The sequence below is a fragment of the Oncorhynchus gorbuscha genome, linkage group LG07 (assembly GCF_021184085.1).
Source record: "Oncorhynchus gorbuscha isolate QuinsamMale2020 ecotype Even-year linkage group LG07, OgorEven_v1.0, whole genome shotgun sequence".
NCBI classification, from domain to species: Eukaryota; Metazoa; Chordata; class Actinopteri; order Salmoniformes; family Salmonidae; genus Oncorhynchus; species Oncorhynchus gorbuscha.
Genome location: NC_060179.1, coordinates 23,234,906 through 23,256,880, shown reverse-complemented (window position 1 = coordinate 23,256,880; position 21,975 = coordinate 23,234,906). Strand labels below are relative to the sequence as shown.

Genomic DNA, 21,975 nt, shown 5'->3' with positions numbered 1-21,975 from the left:
ATGACATCACAATCTGATCTGATTATTCTGACCAATGACAAGTCATCTTTTATTTGCATTTCTAAACAGGGTGGATTGAGCCCTGCATGCTGATTGACTGAAAGCCGTGGAATATCAGACCGTATACCATGGGCATGACCCAATTCATTTTTTTTACTAACCAGTTTATAATAGCAATAAGGCACGTCTGGGTTTGTGGTATATGGCCAATATACCATGGCTAAGGGTTGTATCCAGGTACTCCGCGTTGCGTTGTGCGTAAGAACACCCCTTAGCCGTGGTATATTGGCCGAATACCACACCTCTTCGGGCGTTATTGCTTAAATATATCCTCCTACTTTGAAGGGGTTAGCTGGGTAGAGTCTAGACCAGGGGTATTCAACTCCGACCCTACGAGGTCTGGAGCCCGCTGGTTTTCTGTTCTACCTGATAATTCATTGCACCCACCTGGCGTCCCAGGTCTAAATCAGTCCCTGATTAGAGGGAAATATATTTTTTTAAAGGAGTGGCACTTGCTTTAAGGTCCGGAGTTTAACATGTGGGGTCTATACGATCTTATCCGCCAATCAGGGCTGTGTATGTAAATATATTTACATTTATATCAACACACCCACATGATCAGACTGAGCATTTCAATGGCAAAAGGAGGCTCAGGAAAATAAATGATACCAAAAATATATTTTTAGTTATTTTCATGAAATAAACACACACAGTGATTTATTAGACATGCAGCGACAATTTAAATATTCAATTAAAAATACCTTTGATTCACCTACGTGTGCTGTCGGCTACAATATTGATCTGTTGCAGCAGAATAGAGAGGATGAACCTTCTCTATGGCCTTATGTCATCCAGCGGACACACACGCACACACACACACACACACACACTGCCCAATCAGTACTAGACGTCCCGTGGGCCATTTGTTGGTCAGACCGCACAATAGAAAGCCTGGCTTTCCTTTGGTTTCCTTCCTTTGTTGAAACAATATGGTTTCCGAGTGGCCACACCAAATTGTATTCAAGGGGTTAATGGTAGAATCTGAGCCAAAAATGCAGCAGCAACCTTTGGATTGTTTTCTTGGAGCTCTAGCAATTTAGCCAATTCAGTTTCAACAACATTTATTGTAAATAAGAATTTGTTGTTACCTGACTTGTCAGGTTAAATAAAAAAAATATCTACCTTTGCATCTGCACTGTTCTTCAGGTAAAATGTTCAGTGGAAATTGGTAAAAGTCGTCCTTGTACATATGTTTTTTTTTTACTATACAATCATTGGTTTTTGTTTGGCATCACTCTGTTGCCGTGGAATTGCCTGTATACTACTGCTGCTTACAGGAAACCCCCATGTAGACGTTTGAGTCTTACACTGTATTATGAATGTTCAGGTTTGAGTCGGTCTTCATAACCCCATAAGGAAATAAAGTTTACAGTACAACACATATGGGCAATTCCACAGTAACGGTATTACACTAACACTCAGATTGTGTCACTTTAAAATGCATTCCAATCAAAATCCATTGATTTCAAAGTTGAACAAACCATACAAGTCTAAGTCCAAGGACTGCTACTTTTAAAATACATTTAAAAAATGAAAATGTACCCCCTTTTTCTCCCCAATTTCGCTTTTACAATCTTGTCTCATCGCTGCAACTCCCCAACAGGCTCCGGATAGGCGAAGGTCGAGTCATGTGTCCTCCGAAACACGACCCGCCAAAACACGCTTCTCAACACCCGCTCGCTTAACACGGAAGCCGGCTGCACCAATGTGTCGGAGGAAACACCGTTCAACTGATGACTGATGTCGGCCTGCAGGCACCCGGCCCGCCACAAGGAGTTGCTAGAGCACGATGAGCCAAGTAAAGCCCTTGCAGCCAAACCCTCCCCTAATCCGGACGACGCTGGGTCAATTGTGCACGGCCCTATGAGACTCCCGGTCACGGCCCGAATCGAACCCCAGGCTGTAGTGATGCTGCAACAATGCAATGCCTTAGACCGCTGCGCCGCTCAGGAGGCCCCCACAAGGACTACTTTTAACAATTTACACAGAGAATTTGACAAAAACACATTTACTTAAAGAACTCAAAGTTTGGTCACAGAATGACGGTTTGTGCTGTTGATGCCATCATTCTGTTACCAAACTTTGCGTCTGCACTGTTAAAAGTAGTCCTTGTGCATAGAGTTGTATGGTTTGTTAAACTTTGAAATCAATGGCTTTTTTTTGGAATACATTTTACAGTGAAAAATCTGAGTCTAAGTGTAATTCCGTTACCGTGGAATTGCCCATATGTAAAACCAGACACGGTAAAGTCACACTTTAAAACCAGTTCTGCGCCTCTATACTATAGCAATCTGCCATTGACTCGACGTTATACCATTGACTGGGCTATCAAATGAAATGTCACTGAAAAGTTGGAACCTATAATGTGTTAAAGCGTCTGCACGCTTCCCATCCGAAACACTTTGCGTATATTAGGATGGAATTTTGAGCAGTTTTTCGGCAAGTGTTTTTTAGCTGTTCGTGCACAAATGTTTTCTTCGGGAGGCGAGCTGAAGTTTGGAGCCAAGGTCTAAACCCCTTCTTCGGTCATTAGTCAACAATAAGGATTCATCAATGAAATGTTTGTTGTCATTCAACGATAGATGACTCGTTTTCATGCACATTATTTAACTTGAGAAATACTGCCCCAAACAATTTAGTTAGATTTAAAATTGCACGACTAAGATCTACTCAGCAAAAACATCAAAAATGAATGACAGATTTCTTAAATTAATTTTGACTATTTTGAGGAAGTGTATACTGGCTACGGCATCTCAGGATGGACAAACAGTACTATTGCCGCTTTTAAGGGAGGCACCAGCCGAAACGAAGCATTTCGGAAGCCTATAGGCATTGTCACCACCCAGACTGTCCAGTAGATGGAGCTCCTGACGTGTTATGCTGTATATACACACAGACAGCTCTGTGAAAAGAGAGAGAGACAGTGAGAGTGAGAGGGCCCCACCATACAGACAGTAGCTCTACAATGAGCTCTGTCACTTCACACTGTACAAGTGCACTGGCTGGTCACTTCAACTCTTTTTTATGTACGTCCACAATTTCAAAGTGTGCAGAGAAGGAAAGATGCAGAGACGGATTTAAAAGAGAGGGATGAAGAGAGATGGAGAGTGGTGCAGGCCAGGTTAGATGCCCTCACTGCCCAGGATGTGTGTTATGGCTGGGAGGGAGGGAGGTTTTGCTGGAGCGTGTGCTGCTCTGCTCTAACCCTAATCCCTCTTTCTGATACACCATTGGCAAATGCTATTCTAATCTCCCTGATTGAGGAAGGCAGAGGGAGGAGGGGTTGGAGTAAAAAGGGAAGAATGGAGGAGAGATTATAGGAGAGCGTGGGAGGGGAACGGAGAGGAGGAATGACTGAGGGAATGGTAAGGCTTAGCCTGTGGGGAAATGAAAATGGAGAAAGAGAGCGTGAAAGCGAGAGAGAGAGAGAGAGGGATAGGGGACTGGGGGACTGATCAGGATTATAACCTGTCATTACCCCTCCCTTTGACGTTGGTGAAAGATGACACCATATGACTCTGCAGATTCTCGCAGCTTCCGTGGTCAGATGACCCTAGAGCTGGGTCTTTCTCTCAAACCTGATCAGCAGCCGGCCTTTCCCCTGAGTCTCTCTCTCTCTCTCTCTCTCTCTCTCTCTCTCTCTCTCTCTCTCTCTCTCTCTCTCTCTCTCTCTCTCTCTCTCTGTCTCTCTGTCTCTCTGTCTCTCTCTCTCTCTCTGTCTCTGTCTGTATGTATACTTGCCCTAGTGCTACAGCAGCCTAGAGTGTGCTGTCCTCTTATTGGGAACATCCGTGGATGTCCCAGATTATTGGGTTTGTGTGGGCCTAGCAGAGAGGCCTTGTGGCCCAGAAGGACATTACATTACAGGCAGGTTAGATAGAGAGACAGCTGGAACCTCAGGAGGCCTGCTTGCTGGCTCTGTCTGATTCTGGTTGGGAGAATTCATGAATGATGCATCTTCTAAGTATCATACATGACTTGTTGGTACAGTTAAAATGTAACACACTGATGTAAGAAATGATAACTATTGTAACTATTTTATTACCTCAAACTGTATGTGTAATCTGTGTGTGTGTATATTATATGTGTGTGTGCATGTTTCTCCTGCGGTATATACTTTGGCATTTGTCAAATGTTTCATCCATCCTAAACTGTCCTTCCTGGATCCCATTTGAATTCTAACCTTACACCACTGCTTGTCTCTGTCTCCCCCCTCAGAACCATGGCAGAGCTGGACCTGAGCCTGAGCGATGCTCTGATGGACAGTGTGCCCCAGGCTGGCCCAGAGGACCTGGTGGAGAGGGACTTTGTGGCCCAGCTGGAGGCCGAGGCCTTTGACGACCAGGTGGGCGAGACTGTGGGCAAGACGGACTACATCCCCCTGCTGGACAATGACGGGAACAGGGCAGGTGAGCTGACTGGAGGGGACGGGGTTAGGGGGATGAGGGGAACGGGAAGGAGGGAGGTCATTGAGCTCAGTCACTAACACAATCATAGGTCATAAGTGAAGGTGAGCAAAAGGGGTTGGTTGATCGATTGATCGATGACAATGGGAATATGAATGAACACCTGCCATATGTAGACTTATTAACCTACAGTGGATAACCTCAGACGGATGCACCACTGGGCTTATCACTGTACATCCATCCTAACCAGGGGGCAATGCTTAGTGAAGGGATGTGTAAGACTCTCAGGGCAATGCAGGGTGATGTGTAAGACTCACTCTTCTCTCAGGGTAATGCAGGGTGATGTGTAAGACTCACTCTTCTCTGGGTAAAGCAGGGTGATGTGTAAGACCCACTCTTCTCTAAGAGTAATGCAGGGTGACGTGTAAGACTCACTCTTCTCACTGGGTAATGCAGGGTGATGTAAGACTCACTCTTCTCTCAGGGTAATGCAGGGTGATGTAAGACTCACTCTTCTCTCAGGGTAATGCAGGGTGATGTGTAAGACTCAGGGCAGTGCAGGGTGATGTGTAAGACTCACTCTTCTCTCTGGGTAATGCAGAGTGATGTAAGACTCACTCTTCTCTCAGGGTAATGCAGGGTGATGTGTAAGACTCAGGGCAGTGCAGGGTGATGTGTAAGACTCACTCTTCTCTCTGGGTAATGCAGGGTGATGTGTAAGACTCACTCTTCTCTCAGGGTAATGCAGGGAGATGTGTAAGACTCACACTTCTCTCAGAGTAATGCAGGGTGACGTGTAAGACTCACACTTCTCTCTGGGTAATGCAGGGTTATGTGTAAGACTCACTCTTCTCTCAGGGTAATGCAGGGTGATGTGTAACACTCAGGGTAGTGCAGGGTGACGTGAAAGACTCACACTCTTCTCTCAGGGTTATGCGGAAGACTCACTCTTCTCTCAGGGTAATGCAGGGTGATGTGGAAGACTCACTTTTCTCTCAGGGTAATGTGCTTGGCTTTTATTGTTCCCATCTCCATCAATGACTTCCTTCCATCTATTCTTCCTTCCTGGGAGAGATGAGCGAGATAAAGAAAGAAAGAAAGAGAGCTCTACAAATCTTCTTTCACATTACCCCCACGCCACACACGAACATGGGTGTATATCTATGACCCATGTATGTTTCTGTAATTGTACTGTATGTGTGTGTCTGTCTATAATTTGATTATGGTGTGTCCAAGTCTGTAAATTGTTATGTCTGATATTTGTCTGAAACATTTTCCCTGCTGCTGTTGTCTTGGTTGGATCAGGTATCCCTTGAAAAACCTATTTGATCTCAATGAGACTAACCCGGATGAATGACGGTTAAACGAACAATAGGTGGCGTCTTAGAGTTTCACATGCTGTATGAGCAGATCATGCATGTTCTAATGAAATGAACCCCAGGATTAGTCCTTAGCGTATGGGCTTCACCATCTACACCCAACCGATACCACCTTTAATCCATGGTATTGAATGTGCGGATAGCTGCCAACGTCTAATCTCACTTTAATTCAGACCTCCGTGGTTTCTGGGAAGGGCTGCCATAATTAGGCACGTAACTAGGCCCAACGGTGTAGGCAAACTATAATCCTAAAAGTGAGAAGAAGCGAGTGTGTGACGTTACATGGCCTTATGTAAGCAGCTCCAGATAAGAGACTGATGAAGCCAGACAGTGCTGGACAAGGCCTGCCATTTTGGGTCTGACGGTGTGTCACTCCAGCGACTGCGGCCTGATTTTAGTGGAGTGTTTGTGTGTGGGTCCAGCAGACTGTGACTCAGCTGTAGGCCACGTCTCTTGTCCAGACAGTCTGTCCAGAGTTGCAGACTGTGTGTGGGCAGTTTTCCATGATGGTCAACTTCAGAAGTACCTTAGGCAGAAATGAAGTGTTGGTTCCAGCTGACGCACCAACACGCCTTGTTGGTGTGTGTGTGTGTGTGTGTGTGTGTGTGTGTGTGTGTGTGTGTGTGTGTGTGTGTGTGTGTGTGTGTGTGTGTGTGTGTGTGTGTGTGTGTGTGTGTGTGTGTGTGTGTGTGTGTGTGTGTGTGTGTGTGTGTGTGTGTGTGTGTGTGTGTGTGTGTGTGTGTGTGTGCAGATGCCGACTCTGTGTTGGAGAATGGTGAGCAGGACGCCCAAGGGGCACAAAAACCTGGTAAGAGTTGATTCCCAGAATTTTCCACTATGTCCCCGGCCACTCTGAACGTACCACCTGATCATTCTCATGCACCTTCGTTCGTCACGCCTCTTTCTGGTCCTTTACTTCCCACTTCCTGTGTCCTCGTCATTTGCTTGAGTTATTTCTCTTTTTGAGTGTTTTGACTGTGTGTGGTTGGGTTGGCTCCATTCTTACTTGTATAGTCAACCAAGGAATTTCAGGGCAGGATGTGTAAGGTTAGTTATATATTGCTAGTCCAGGATGTGTAAGGTTAGTTATATAATGGTAGTCCAGGATGTGTAAGATTAGTTATATATTGGTAGTCTGGGATGTGTAAGGTTAGTTATATATTGGTAGTCCAGGATGTGTAAGGTTAGTTATATATTGGTAGTTATATATTGGTTGTATAGGATGTGTAAGGTTAGTTATATATTGGTAGTCCAGGATGTGTAAGGTTAGTTATATATTGGTAGTTATATATTGGTTGTATAGGATGTGTAAGGTTTGTTATATATTGGTAGTCCAGGATGTGTAAGGTTAGTTATATATTGGTAGTCCAGGATGTGTAAGGTTAGTTATATATTGGTAGTTATATATTGGTTGTATAGGATGTGTAAGGTTTGTTATATATTGCTAGTCCAGGATGTGTAAGGTTAGTTATATATTTGTAGTACAGGATGTGTAAGGTTAGTTATATATTGGTAGTCCAGGATGTGTAAGGTTAGTTATATATTGGTAGTCCAGGATGTGTAAGGTTAGTTATATATTGGTAGTCCTGGATGTGTAAGATTTGTTATATATTGCTAGTCCAGGATGTGTAAGGTTAGTTATATATTGGTAGTCCAGGATGTGTAAGGTTAGTTATATATTGGTAGTCCAGGATGTGTAAGGTTAGTTATATATTGGTAGTCCAGGATGTGTAAGGTTAGTTATATATTGGTAGTTATATATTGGTTGTATAGGATGTGTAAGGTTAGTTATATATTGCTAGTCCAGGATGTGTAAGGTTTGTTATATATTGCTAGTCCAGGATGTGTAAGGTTAGTTATATATTGGTAGTCCAGGATGTGTAAGGTTAGTTATATATTGGTAGTCCAGGATGTGTAAGGTTAGTTATATATTGGTTGGACCTTTTTGAGGTTCAACGGCATCGTGTCACACACTGTAAAGGTACAAGGCCGTTATTCTGTCTTTCATTTCCTATTTATAGCGAGGTTCATCTTTACCTTGCTCTTCTCTCTCACCTGTATCCGAGAGGCTGAATAGCCATTACTACTGTTCACAGGAACTCTATAGAAGTTACAGAATCTCCTGAATTGTGCATAAGAACCTTGAAGGGACAAGAAAGAAGGTGTTTCTGTGAACACTCATGTTCTGTGAACACTCTCAAGAGCTGCCGTGGAAGTGCTGTCTACTCTCGTCCTTCCATCTAAAGGGAGGTGTTCTGTGTGACTAGCTGTTCAGTCTTTATCAGAGTGTTCTGCCTATCTGATGGAAACTTCATTATTGCCTGTCGCCTCTGAGGTAATTAACTAACTGCAGCACTGGAGGGATGAAATGAACTCTGCTCTGCCTTTATGCCATCTCCTATTGAACGGCCCTTTTAATTACCCACTAACAGACAAACGTGTGCCGTAGGACGTCTGCATATATTTCAATACAATTCAGCAGACTAAGGGGAATTCCACTTTGTATGTGTCTGTGTGTGTGTGTCTGTGTGTGTGTGTGCATGTGTGTGTGTGTGTGCGTGTGCGTGTGTGCGTGTCTGTGTGTGTGTGTGTGTCTGTGTGTGTGCGCGTGTGTGTGTCTGTGTGTGTGTGTCTGTGTGTGTGTGTGTCTGTGTGTGTGTCTGTGTGTGTGTGTGTGTGTGTGTGTGTGTGTGTGTGTGTGTGTGTGTGTGTGTGTGTGTGTGTGTGTGTGTGTGTGTGTGTGTGTGTGTCTGTGTCTGTGTCTGTGTCTGTGTCTGTGTCTGTGTCTGTGTCTGTGTCTGTGTCTGTGTGTGTGTGTGTGTGTGTGTGTGTGTGTCTGTCTGTCTGTCTGTCTGTGTGTGTCTGTGTGCTTTGTACACTCCTTTTCTTTCTTTGCTTCCATTTGCTCAGTCTAATTCCTTTGCCATTCTGACAATTCCAATCCACCACATGACCCTTTCTTGAAATACTGTGCATGACCTTGATGAGGTTGAAATTGCATGGAGGAAATAGTTAGTGTGATGCACCCATGCTCTGTTACACCAACACATACTTACCACACAAGTATAGTCCGACTCTCTCTCCCTTCAGCCCAGGTTGAGTTGAATAAGACTAGAGAGCTTGTGCCCGTTGGCAGTGTGGCTGTGCCCAGCATGTCATAGTGCCCGCCTGCCTTGCCCATCTGACCGTGTTACTGGGGAGCAGGACTGCGGGCGGTCGTCTGGGTTGGCATGACCTCTGTACGTCTGTCTGTCTCTGTCCCCCGATCTGTTTGCATGCCTCGGTCACCCTCAGTCACTGCGGTTACAAACGGTGTCTGAGTGTGTGGGGGCAGTATGTGTGTGTGGCAGGGATATGCTGTGGGACAGGGGTGCTCTCAGGGAGGATGTATTCTGGACTTCCAGACCAGGCTTCAGTCCAGACTTGGAGCCTGTATTCACTTAATCCTGTCTGACTCTTGATTTGCCTCAAATCAACTGTAGGACACAAGAGGATGTCATAAGCTATATCATAGCGATGTTGCGTAAATAGAAGATATGTCTAAATGAAATAACGTCTACCCATTGATAGTAGGAGATTAAGATGTGTTTATATGAAATAACGTCTACCCATTGATAGTAGGAGATTAAGACATGTCTAAATGAAATAACGTCTACCCATTGATAGTAGGAGATTAAGACATGTTTATATGAAATAACGTCTACCCATTGATAGTAGGAGATTAAGACATGTCTAAATGAAATAACGTCTACCCATTGATAGTAGGAGATTAAGATATGTCTAAATGAAATAACGTCTACCCATTGATAGTAGGAGATTAAGATGTGTTTTATATACAGTGCCTTGCGAAAGTATTCGGCCCCCTTGAACTTTGCGACCTTTTGCCTTATTTCAGGCTTCAAACATAAGTGTAAGAAGGTGTATCAGACCACTGCAAATCTACCAAGACCTGGCCGTCCCTCTAAACGTTCAGCTCATACAAGGAGAAGACTGATCAGAGATGCAGCCAAGAGGCCCATGATCACTCTGGATGAACTGCAGAGATCTACAGCTGAGGTGGGAGACTCTGTCCATAGGACAACAATCCGTCGTATATTGCACAAATCTGGCCTTTATGGAATAGTGGCAAGAAGAAAGACATTTCTTAAAGATATCCATAAAAAGTGTTGTTTAAAGTTTGCCACAAGCCACCTGGGAGACACAACAAACATGTGGAAGAAGGTGCTCTGGTCAGATGAAACCAAAATTGAAAATTTTGGCAACAATGCAAAACGTTATGTTTGGCGTAAAAGCAACACAGCTCATCACCCTGAACACACTATCCCCACTGTCAAACATGGTGGTGGCAGCATCATGGATTGGGCCTGCTTTTCTTCAGCAGGAACAGGGAAGATGGTTAAAATTGATGGGAAGATGGATGGAGCCAAATACAGGACCATTCTGGAAGAAAACCTGATGGAGTCTGCAAAAGACCTGAGACTGGGACGGAGATTTGTCTTCCAACAAGACAATGATCCAAAACATAAAGCAAAATCTACAATGGAATGGTTCAAAAATAAACATCCAGGTGTTAGAATGGCCAAGTCAAAGTCCAGACCTGAATCCAATCAAGAATCTGTGGAAAGAACTGAAAACTGCTGTTCACAAATGCTCTCCATCCAACCTCACTGAGCTCAAGCTGTTTTGCAAGGAGGAATGGGAAAACATTTCAGTCTCTCGATGTGCAAAACTGATAGAGACATACCCCAAGCGATTTACAGCTGTAATCGCAGCAAAAGGTGGCGCTACAAAGTATTAACTTAAGGGGGCTGAATAATTTTGCACGCCAATTTTTCAATTTTTCAATAAAGTTTTTGATTTGTTACATTTAATTTAAGTTTGAAATATCCAATAAATGCATTCACCTTATGACATTCCACTTCAGTGCATCTAAAACTTTGTGTCCCACTTGTTGTTGATTCTTCACAAAAGAATACAGTTTTATATCTTTATGTTTGAAGCCTGAAATGTGGCAAAAGGTCGCAAAGTTCAAGGGGGCCGAATACTTTCGCAAGGCACTGTATAGATAATAGCCACCTACTGGTGATGCAATTGTGCTAGGCTACTTGCACGTAGCATCTGGTCTTTGCTGGGTACATTGATTCCATTTATCATTATCAAAAGTAGCCTTTTGTAGAGTAGAGTAGAGTAGAGTAGAGTAGAGTAGAGTAGAGTAGAGTAGAGTAGAGTAGAGTAGAGTAGAGTAGAGTAGAGTAGAGTAGAGTAGAGTAGAGTAGAGTAGAGTAGAGTAGAGTAGAGTAGAGTAGAGTAGAGGCAGGAGGTATAAGTAGTAACTAGGTCAGAGAATTGAGACGTAAGGTAAATGCAGAGACGGTAAGCTACGTTTGGGAGCCATGAGAATGAGTGTGTGTGTTTGTGTTTGTACTGCATGATACCACTGGCTGAGATGCATGTAGGTATGCCACTGGCTGTGATGCATGTAGGTATGCCACTGCATGGGCAAATGCTTGGAGTAGGCAGGTGTTGTAGTTGGCGGAACTGGTTCTGTTGTGATCACTTTACTAACCAGCACTGTTGTTCTCTTCCCTATCGCCCCTCTCACCCACCATGTCCCCCACTCCTATTCATACTCTTATCTCTCCATCTCACTCTACCTCCTATCTACTATTCATCTCTCTGTCTGAGTGTGTCTCTCTTCTCTCATCCTCCTTTTCTTCCTCTCTTCCCTCAACTCTCCTCTCTCTTGTCCTTCCCCAACCCAAGCTTCAGAGGACTAGAACAAGCCACCGCCTGAGTGTCACCAGTGCTTCTGCTTCTCTGCACCTCTCCTCTCCCACCTCAGTACCCCCCCCCCCCTATAACAACCACACCACCACCACCGCAATGCCCATCAGCCTGGAGACCTCTGTAGGAAACGTTGTGGAGCCTCTCCTGACTCTCGCCAGCCTTCCGTCAGAATATGGGGGTTAGGGTGCTCCACTGCCGCCAGCACAAGTCTACTCTCTCTCCTACTCCGAGCCTAGAGGACTAAATGAGCAGAAATAAGCCTTCACCTACACAGATTATCAAGCACACAAGCACACAGTAGCTATGCAGGTACAGACTCATCCACACAATGAACACACACACACACACACACAGATGCTTTGAAGTACTCTACACTCCAACCAGAGTATGAGTAGGGTCCTATACATTTTTTGTTGGTTGTCTGATTTTTCTCCGTTTTGTTTTTCCAGGTTTCCATTTCCCCCAGTTTTTCTTTCTTTCAGGTTTTCGATTTCAAAATCACACTTTTTTAAATAGAAAAACAACTGAATTGGATGTTTTAAGTCCATGTTTTAACAAGAATGTTTAAACCACAATCAGGAGACCACTTTTGAGGTCTGGGCAAATGTAGAAATCTCGATTTTTGGGTGTAATTACCCTTTTAATTCTAGTGTGCAACTAGCAACAGGCTGTTGTTTATCAGTCAAAACAAAACACACTTGAATGATGTGAATAATCATGATATCATTCTGCCAGGCAAGCACAGTTTACTTTGTAGTTAACATTTCAACGAGAAATGTATTGGGAGTCTTTCCATGTACCAGACGGTTTTCATTAGCATCATCGCTAAGGCCACACGCACCGCTCATCCACAGACCAGGAGTTCTCGTTGCCTCCGCAGAAAGTTGCAGGAAATATACGAATCACTGATGCATTCTGTTCGTGTCATGATGAACTTGAGCAAATGAATACATTTTCAGTACATTTAGTCGATCCCCTATTAAGTCCAAGACATTCTAGAATATTGTTGAATACCGCTTTAACGGCCGGATTCCGTGATTCCGTCCGCGTCCTCCGCATCGTAAATTTTCTAGGGCCCAAGATGAGTGTTATAGGTGAGAGTACTGTTAATATGGCTGGTCATGATGACGGAGTACCTTCACAAACACTCCTGTCTGTCACCCTGTCCTCTTCTCATATCCATATCTCGCTCTCCCTCTCTCTCTTTCAATTATCTCGCTCTCTCTCTTTCAATTCTCTCCTCTCTCTCTTTCAATTATCTCGCTCTCCCTCTCTCTTTCAATTCTCTTGCTCTCTCTCTCTCAATTCTCTCGCTCTCTCTTTCTTTCGATTCTCTCGCTTTCCCTCTCTCTCTCTTTCAATTCTCTCGCTCTTTCTCTCTCCCTCTTCTTTCTCGCTCTCCCTCTCTCTCTTTCAATTATTCTCTCGCTTTCTCTTTCAATTCCTCTCTCTCTCTTTCATTATTCTCTCTCTCTTTCTCCTTTCTCTCTCTCTTTCAATTATCTCGCTCTCCCTCTCTCTCTTTCAATTCTCTCGCTCTCCCTCTCTCGCTCTTTCAATTATCTCGCTCTCTCTCTCTTTCAATTCTCTCCCTCTCTCTCTCTTTCAATTATCTCGCTCTCCCTCTCTCTCTTTCAATTCTCTCGCTCTCCTTCTCTCGCTCTTTCAATTCTCTCGCTCTCCCTCTCTCTCTCTTTCAATTCTCTCGTTCTCTCTCTCTTTCAATTATCTCGCTCGCTCTCCCTCTCTCTCTTTCAATTCTCTCGCTCTCCCTCTCTCTCTTTCAATTATCTTGCTCTTCAGTTGACAAGTTCATCTCCACACACACACACACACACACACACACACACACACACACACACACACACACACACACACACACACACACACACACACACACACACACACACACACACACACACACACACACACACACACACACACACACACAAACTTTGATTTGATTTGACCCACAGTACCACTGCCAGCCGCTCTCCTCCCGTCAGCACCTTGTCTCTTACTGGGACAGCTCTGCCAGCCTGCTCTCCTAACACCAAACTCACGCTGCTTCTATCTCCGATGTACGGTTGTCTCTGTCCTAAAAGTCTGGGCTGTTTCTGAAAGTCACATTTCTCTCTAACACACTACTTTTTAACACATGCCACTGGACGTGAAAGTTTGCACGCTTTCTCATTCATCTGTCATTTGTTTCAGTTCAGTTTAAAGTAAGTCAAGTGAAAGTTAAGGATGACTTAAACATATTTGCGAGGTTTACCAACCTCTTTTCCCCGGTGGCTTTGCTGTTCTGAGAAAGTCGTCCCCTTGATTTTGAGGACTCTTCGTGTGGTTGATATCAAGCCTCCCCCTCTACTGGATAGCGCATCTGTGTACAGCGCTCTTTTTCTAGACTGTCCGCCCGTCGTAGTCTGTCCATCTGTCTGCACATTGTGCTAATAAACTCTTCCTCAACCTGGCTTTGCATTCCTCTTTCTTCACCAGTTAACCTCCAATTAACCCCTTGTTGATGCTGTGAATGTTGCTTTGTGCTTTTCGATGTTTGTCGATCCGGTCTTTTTTTATTTCCCTTTCAAATGATATCGTGAAATGTTCATTCAGTCCGCCGAACTCTCTTTTTCCTGAAGGCGTTGAAAGACCATTCTTACCATAGTAACCTTTCGATGCTGTGTGTTTTTGCCATGTTACAACTTACATTAGACATGACCCTCTGTTTCAGAAGCCTGCTGGTGGCCGAAACTGGTACACTTAAACAGGGCTTTTAAAAAAAATAGCCTGTCTTAATATACAGTATAATATATTATTCATATTAACAGACAAACGTCTGAACCATCCATTTTAAGGATGGGCGATTTCAATGGAATTCATTTGATTCATTCAAATGTATGTTTTTTTCACAACATTCCATTTGCCTGAATCGCCAGAATGACGTTTTTTTTCTTTGTTTTATGACTGTTTATGTCCGCTTGTTTTAATGTTGTTTTAATGTTGTGTCGTCTGACCAACTTCTTTTAGCAGGCATTGTAGAAAATGAACCCAGGTCTCATAAACGATCTCTCAAGCACAAGCCCACATGCTAGTGTTAAGCCAGACAATCGTTCCATTTAAAGTCTAGCCAACTTGGCTCTATTTGCTAGCTAACAGTTGAATCGTTATAAACACACCCTTCTGTTCATCTCCAACTGTTTGAACACACTCCTTCGCTCCTTCTGCTGCGGCTCTGCGCCTTCCCTTTACACACACACACACACACACACACACACACACACACACACACACACACACACACACACACACACACACACACACACACACACACACACACACACACACACACACACACACACACACACACACACACACACACACACACACACATCAAGCCCCGGCCACTCACAGCAACAAATATGAATCACTTCTTCCTCTCTGACAACAAGCAGTTTCAACTCACTATTTACGTTTGAGGTTTGTTCCAACAGAGTCATTTCTGTAAAAGAGGAGAAGTTAACCTTTTCTACCTATTCCCTTTTTATGTCTCAACTCCTCAAACTGCGTGACGAGCAGCCCCCTATCAAAACAGAGGTATCAATGAACATTTCGTTCTGGAAAACGAAAGCTCAGTTTGTGTTTCATGCATTTTGGGCCTCAGACTGTAATACTAGCTATCGAGTCTGTGTTTTATAAATGTGCAATGAGCATAAAAAACGATTATATAAAGGAGTTGGCAACTCAATCTTATTCTGAGAAATCCGGTAGGCCACTTGATTTCAACATGTGAACAAAGTGGACAGGCTAGAATGTGTTCCAACAGTTGGAGACGAACAGAAGGGTGTGTTCATAACAATTATACTGTTCTACCCTGTTAGCTAGCAAATAGATCCAAGTTGGCTGAACTTGAAATATAAAGATTAGCTGGCTACTCACTAGCATGTGGGCTTGTGCTTGAGAGATTGTTTATGAGACAGACGTGTGTTCATTTTCTCCAATGCCTGCTAAAAGAAGTTGGCCAGTTTAGTGAATGTGCATTATGCATGGTTCTGTTTCAATTTGGAACAAAAAGTGCATTTTGATAGACTTCAAAGCCAGATCAGTAATTACTGGGGGGGAAAGCAGGATGAGCTAGTTGAATTATTAGTGGGTCTTATGGTTGTGGAAGGCAGGTATAATTTCACCAGTCCTGAATTCATTACATTATTGCTGACTGTTTGAAATGTAGTATATTTGACCTTTAATTGAACTTTTTTTTAAACAATTAAGACATGTATCATGAATCACCCATAAGTTGAGATAGGGCTGGGTGATATGACCTAAAAACTCCATTTGCCTCGGTCACAAACAGAACCTTGGTTAATAGCATTAGCTTATTGAGATAGGGAATAGTTTTACCTTCAATGAAGTACTCTGCTTGGTTTAGTCATGTTTCTGAAGAATAATGTTTCTTAGACTAATTAATGAGGACACCCTTGCCTGAGTCGTTAATCAAGCTACTTTAACAACACAAGAGGGACAGGAGACAGACGGATACGACCACAAAAAGACACTTGTTTTTTCCTACTGTTTTGATGTCCTTGTCTAACACAGCCTTTACTCTTAGGAGAGATCTGTCCTTCTTCGTTCATTTAACTTTACTCAGATCATCCTGTCTATTTCCTCTCCCCTCTGTGCCATTAGACTGCAGTTAGCACTGTGTGTGTCTGTGCATCTGTGTGTCGATGTTCGTGTGTATGTGCTCTCCAGTTCTCTTCCGAGTGGAACAGGGGGCCTGGGTAGCACTGCTGCTGTGTGGCCTCTTGGCAGGCTTCTCTCTGTCTCTCCAGTCCGGGGGGAGATCTCGAGCTGCAGCTATATGGGTCAGGTTGGCCTACTTACGGCTGGGGGCTGTAGCAGCAGTGGCTGGATGGCCCCACATCAGATGTGCTTCATGGGGAGGCAGAACAGAGGAGAGCGGGAAGGACAGGACCGTCCCTCCACAGACCTACAGGAGCCTGCCTCCGAGTCCTCAGAGCCCTGGTCCTGCCAGCTGTGTCACCCACATCCCTGGGAAGAGTGAGAGGGAGACTGCCCCTGCCATGGAGCGAGACGGAAAGAGAGAGGGCAAAGATAACTTTGACCTATACATTATACATACTTACTTTCATTCAAATGCAAAGTTACAGAGCTGCCACCAGGAGAAAGGTAGGAAGAGAGCTTGACAGAAAGACTGAGACCGAGAGAGACAGAGACCGAGAGAGACAGAGACCGAGAGAGACAGAGACCGAGAGAGACAGAGACCGAGAGAGACAGAGACCGAGAGAGACCGACAGAGACAGAGACAGACAGAGACAGACCGAGAGAGACCGAGACAGACCGAGAGAGACCGAGACAGACCGAGACAGACCGAGAGAGACCGAGACAGACCGAGAGAGACCGAGACAGACCGAGAGAGACTGAGACAGACCGAGAGAGACTGAGACAGACCGAGAGAGACTGAGACAGACCGAGAGAGACTGAGACAGACCGAGAGAGACTGAGAGAGACCAAGAACAAGAGAGATAGACAGAGACTGAAAGAGAGACAGACTGAGAGAGACTGAGTTTGACAGAGACCAAGAGAGACAGACAGAGACCGACAGAGATGGAGAGAGACCGACAGAGATGGAGAGAGACCGACAGAGATGGAGAGAGACCGACAGAGATGGAGAGAGACCGACAGAGATGGAGAGAGACCGACAGAGATGGAGAGAGACCGACAGAGATGGAGAGAGACCGACAGAGATGGAGAGAGACAGACAGAGATGGAGAGAGACAGACAGAGATGGAGAGAGACAGACAGAGACAGACTGAGAGAGAGACAGACTGAGACTGAGAGAGACAGACTGAGACTGAGAGAGACAGACTGAGACTGAGAGAGACAGACTGAGACTGAGAGAGACAGACTGAGACAGACTGAGACTGACTGAGACTGAGACAGACTGAGACTGAGAGAGACTGAGACCGAGAGAGACTGAGACCGAGAGAGACTGAGAGAGATAGAGAGACAGACTGAGAGAGACTGAGCTTGACAGAGGCAGAGACTGAGAGACAGACTGAGCGTGACAGAGACCAAGAGAGACAGACAGACTGAGAGAGACAGACAGACTGAGAGAGACAGACAGAGACTGAGAGAGACAGACAGAGACTGAGAGAGACAGACATAGACTGAGAGAGACAGACATAGACTGAGAGAGACAGGCAGAGACTGAGAGAGACAGGCATAGAGTAAGAGAGACAGACTGAGAGTAAGAGAGACAGACTGAGAGAGACCGAGAGAGATAGACAGAGACTGAAAGAGAGACAGACTGAGAGAGATAGACAGAGACAGACTGAGAGAGACTGAGTTTGACAGAGACTGAGCTTGACAGGCAGAGACTGAGAGACAGACTGAGCGTGACAGAGACCAAGAGTGACAGACAGAGACTGAGAGAGACGGACAGAGACGGACAGAGACAGACTGAGACGGAGAGAGACAGACGGAGAGAGACAGACTGAGACTGAGAGAGACAGACGGAGGCTGAGAGAGACAGACGGAGGCTGAGAGAGACAGACGGAGACTGAGAGAGACAGACTGAGAGAGACCGAGACCGAGAGAAGACCGAGAGAGACTGAGACCGAGAGAGACTTGAGAGAGACCAAGACCGAAAAAGACTGAGCGAGACCAAGACCGAGAGAGATAGACAGAGACTGAAAGAGAGACAGACTGAGAGAGACCGAGAGAGATGACAGAGACCAAGAGAGACTGAGAGAGACAGACAGACAGAGAGACAGACAGACTGAGAGAGAGAGACAGACAGACTGAGAGAGAGAGACAGACAGACTGAGAGAGACAGACAGACTGAGAGAGACACAGACTGAGAGAGACAGACAGACTGAGAGAGACAGACATAGACTGAGAGAGGCTGAGAGAGGCTGAGAGAGACTGAGAGAGACAGACATAGACTGAGAGAGACAGACTGAGACTGAGAGAGACAGACTGAGACTGAGAGAGACAGGCAGAGACTGAGAGAGACAGGCAGAGACGGAGAGAGACAGACTGAGACGGAGAGAGACGGAGAGAGACAGACTGAGATGGAGAGAGACAGACTGAGAGAGACAGGCAGAGACTGAGAGAGACAGACATAGACTGAGAGACAGACAGACTGAGAGAGACAGACTGAGACTGAGAGAGACAGACTGAGACTGAGAGAGACAGGCAGAGACGGAGAGAGACAGGCAGAGACGGAGAGAGACAGGCAGAGACGGAGAGAGACAGACTGAGAGAGACAGGCAGAGACTGAGAGAGACAGGCAGAGACTGAGAGAGACTGAGAGAGACTGAGAGACTGAGAGAGACTGGCAAAGACTGAGAGAGACTGAGAGAGAAAGGCATAGAGTAAGAGAGACAGACAGAGACTGAGAGAGGCAGAGACTGAGAGAGGCAGAGACTGAGAGAGGCAGAGACTGAGAGAGGCAGAGACTGAGAGAGGCAGAGACTGAGAGAGGCAGAGACTGAGAGAGGCAGAGACTGAGAGAGGCAGAGACTGAGAGAGTCAGACAGACTGAGAGTCAGACAGACTGAGAGTCAGACAGACTGAGAGTCAGACAGACTGAGAGAGACAGAGACTGTGAGACACTGAGAGTGAGACACTGAGAGTGAGACACTGAGAGTGAGACACTGAGAGTGAGACACTGAGAGTGAGACAGACTGAGAGTGAGACAGACTGAGAGAGACAGACTGAGGCTGAGAGAGACAGACTGAGGCTGAGAGAGACAGACTGAGGCTGAGAGAGACAGACTGAGGCTGAGAGAGACAGACTGAGGCTGAGAGAGACAGACGGAGGCTGAGAGAGACAGACGGAGGCTGAGAGAGACAGACGGAGGCTGAGAGAGACAGACGGAGGCTGAGAGAGACAGACGGAGGCTGAGAGAGACAGACGGAGGCTGAGAGAGACAGACGGAGGCTGAGAGAGACAGACGGAGACTGAGAGAGACAGACTGAGAGAGACCGAGACCGAGAGAAGACCGAGAGAGACTGAGACCGAGAGAGACTTGAGAGAGACCAAGACCGAGAAAGACTTGAGCGAGACCAAGACCGAGAGAGACTGAGCGAGACCAAGACCGAGAGAGACCGAGAGAGATAGACAGAGACTGAAAGAGAGACAGACTGAGCGTGACAGAGACCAAGAGAGACTGAGAGAGACAGACAGACTGAGAGAGACAGACAGACTGAGAGAGACAGACAGACAGCGAGACAGACAGACTGAGAGAGACAGGCAGAGGCTGAGAGAGGCTGAGAGAGACTGAGAGAGACAGACATAGACTGAGAGAGACAGACTGACACTGAGAGAGACAGACTGAGACTGAGAGAGACAGGCAGAGACTGAGAGAGACAGGCAGAGACTGAGAGAGACAGGCAGAGACGGAGAGAGACAGACTGAGACGGAGAGAGACAGACTGAGACGGAGAGAGACAGACTGAGAGAGACAGACTGAGAGAGACGGGCAGAGACTGAGAGAGACTGAGCGAGACTGAGAGAGACAGGCAGAGACTGAGAGAGACTGAGAGAGACAAACATAGACTGAGAGAGACAAACATAGACTGAGAGAGACAGGCATAGAGTAAGAGAGACAGACATAGAGTAAAAGAGACAGACTTAGACTGAGAGAGACAGACTTAGACTGAGAGAGACAAAGACAGAGAGAGACAAAGACAGAGACTGAGAGAGACAGACATAGACTGAGAGAGACAGGCAGAGACTGAGAGAGACAGGCAGAGAGTAAGAGAGACAGATATAGAGTAAAAGAGACAGACAGAGACTGAGAGAGGCAGAGACTGAGAGACAAAGACAGAGACTGAGCGAGACCGAGACTGAGAGTCAGACAGACTGAGAGAGACAGAGACTGTGCGACACTGAGAGTGAGACAGACTGAGAGTGAGACAGACTGAGAGTGAGACAGACCGAGAGTCAGACAGACTGAGAGTCAGACAGATGGAGGCTGAGAGAGACAGACGGAGACTGAGAGAGACAGACTGAGGCTGCGAGAGACAGACGGATGCTGAGGGAGACAGACGGAGGCTGAGAGAGACAGGCGGAGGCTGAGAGAGACAGACGGAGGCTGAGAGAGACAGACGGAGGCTGAGAGAGACAGACGGAGGCTGAGAGAGACAGACGGAGGCTGAGAGAGACAGACGGAGGCTGAGAGAGACAGACGGAGACTGAGAGAGACAGACGGAGGCTGAGGGAGACAGACGGAGGCTGAGAGAGACAGACGGAGGCTGAGAGAGACAGACTGAGGCTGAGAGAGACAGACTGAGGCTGCGAGAGACAGACGGAGGCTGAGAGAGACAGACGGAGGCTGAGAGAGACAGGCGGAGGCTGAGAGAGACAGGCGGAGACTGAGAGAGACAGACGGAGGCTGAGAGAGACAGACGGAGGCTGAGAGAGACAGACGGAGGCTGAGAGAGACAGACGGAGGCTGAGAGAGACAGACGGAGGCTGAGAGAGACAGGCGGAGGCTGAGACAGGCGGAGACTGAGAGAGACAGACATGGACTGAGAGAGACAGGCGGAGACTGAGAGAGACAGGCATGGACTGAGAGAGACAGGCATAGACTGAGAGAGACAGGCATAGACTGAGAGAGACAGGCATAGAGTAAGAGAGACAGACAGAGACTGAGAGAGGCAGAAACTGAGAGAGACAAAGACAGAGGCTGAGCGAGACAGAGACCGAGACTGAGTAGACAGACTGAGAGAGACAGAGACTGTGCGAGACTGAGAGTCAGACAGATAAACTGAGAGAGACAGACTGAGCCTGAGAGAGACAGACGGAGGCTGAGAGAGACAGATAGAGACGGACATGGACTGAGAGAGACAGACAGAGACTGAGAGAGATGGACATGGACTGAGAGAGACTGAGACAGTTATTGAGAGTGACAGAGACTGAGGGACACGGAGGCTGAGAGAGACAGACGGAGGCTGAGAGAGACAGACGGAGGCTGAGAGAGACAGACATGGACTGAGAGTGACAGAGACTGAGGAACACGGAGACAGAGAGACAGACAGAGACTGAGAGAGCCCAAGACAGTTATTAATAGAGACTCAGACAGTTATTGAGAGAGATTGAGACAGACAGAGAGAGACCGAGACAGAGAGGGATAAAGAGACTAAGAAGGATAACGAGATTGGGAGAGAGACAGAGGGAAAGACAGAGGATGAGAGAAAGACAGAGAATGAGAGAAAGACAGCGGCTGAGAGAAAGACAGCGGCTGAGAGAAAGATAGACAGCAACTGAGAGAGACAGACAGTGACTGAGAGATAGATAGTGACTGAGAGAGAC

The 21,975-nt window shown here is 46.0% G+C and overlaps 1 protein-coding gene across 8 annotated transcripts in view; it reads left to right on the top strand.

The window, feature by feature from the left end:
* The first annotated feature begins 4,282 nt into the window (after positions 1-4,282).
* The window catches only part of LOC124039665 (microtubule-associated protein 4), an 87,236-nt gene continuing 69,543 nt past the window's right edge, over positions 4,283-21,975 (top strand). For 7 of the 8 annotated variants that reach the window (XM_046355869.1, XM_046355873.1, XM_046355867.1 and 4 more), the window contains exons 1-2: positions 4,283-4,469; positions 6,597-6,653. In XM_046355869.1, coding sequence (XP_046211825.1) covers positions 4,283-4,469; positions 6,597-6,653 — 244 coding nt within the window. The remainder of the gene's footprint in view (positions 4,470-6,596; positions 6,654-21,975) is intronic. The other variant, XM_046355870.1, reaches the window with a different exon arrangement.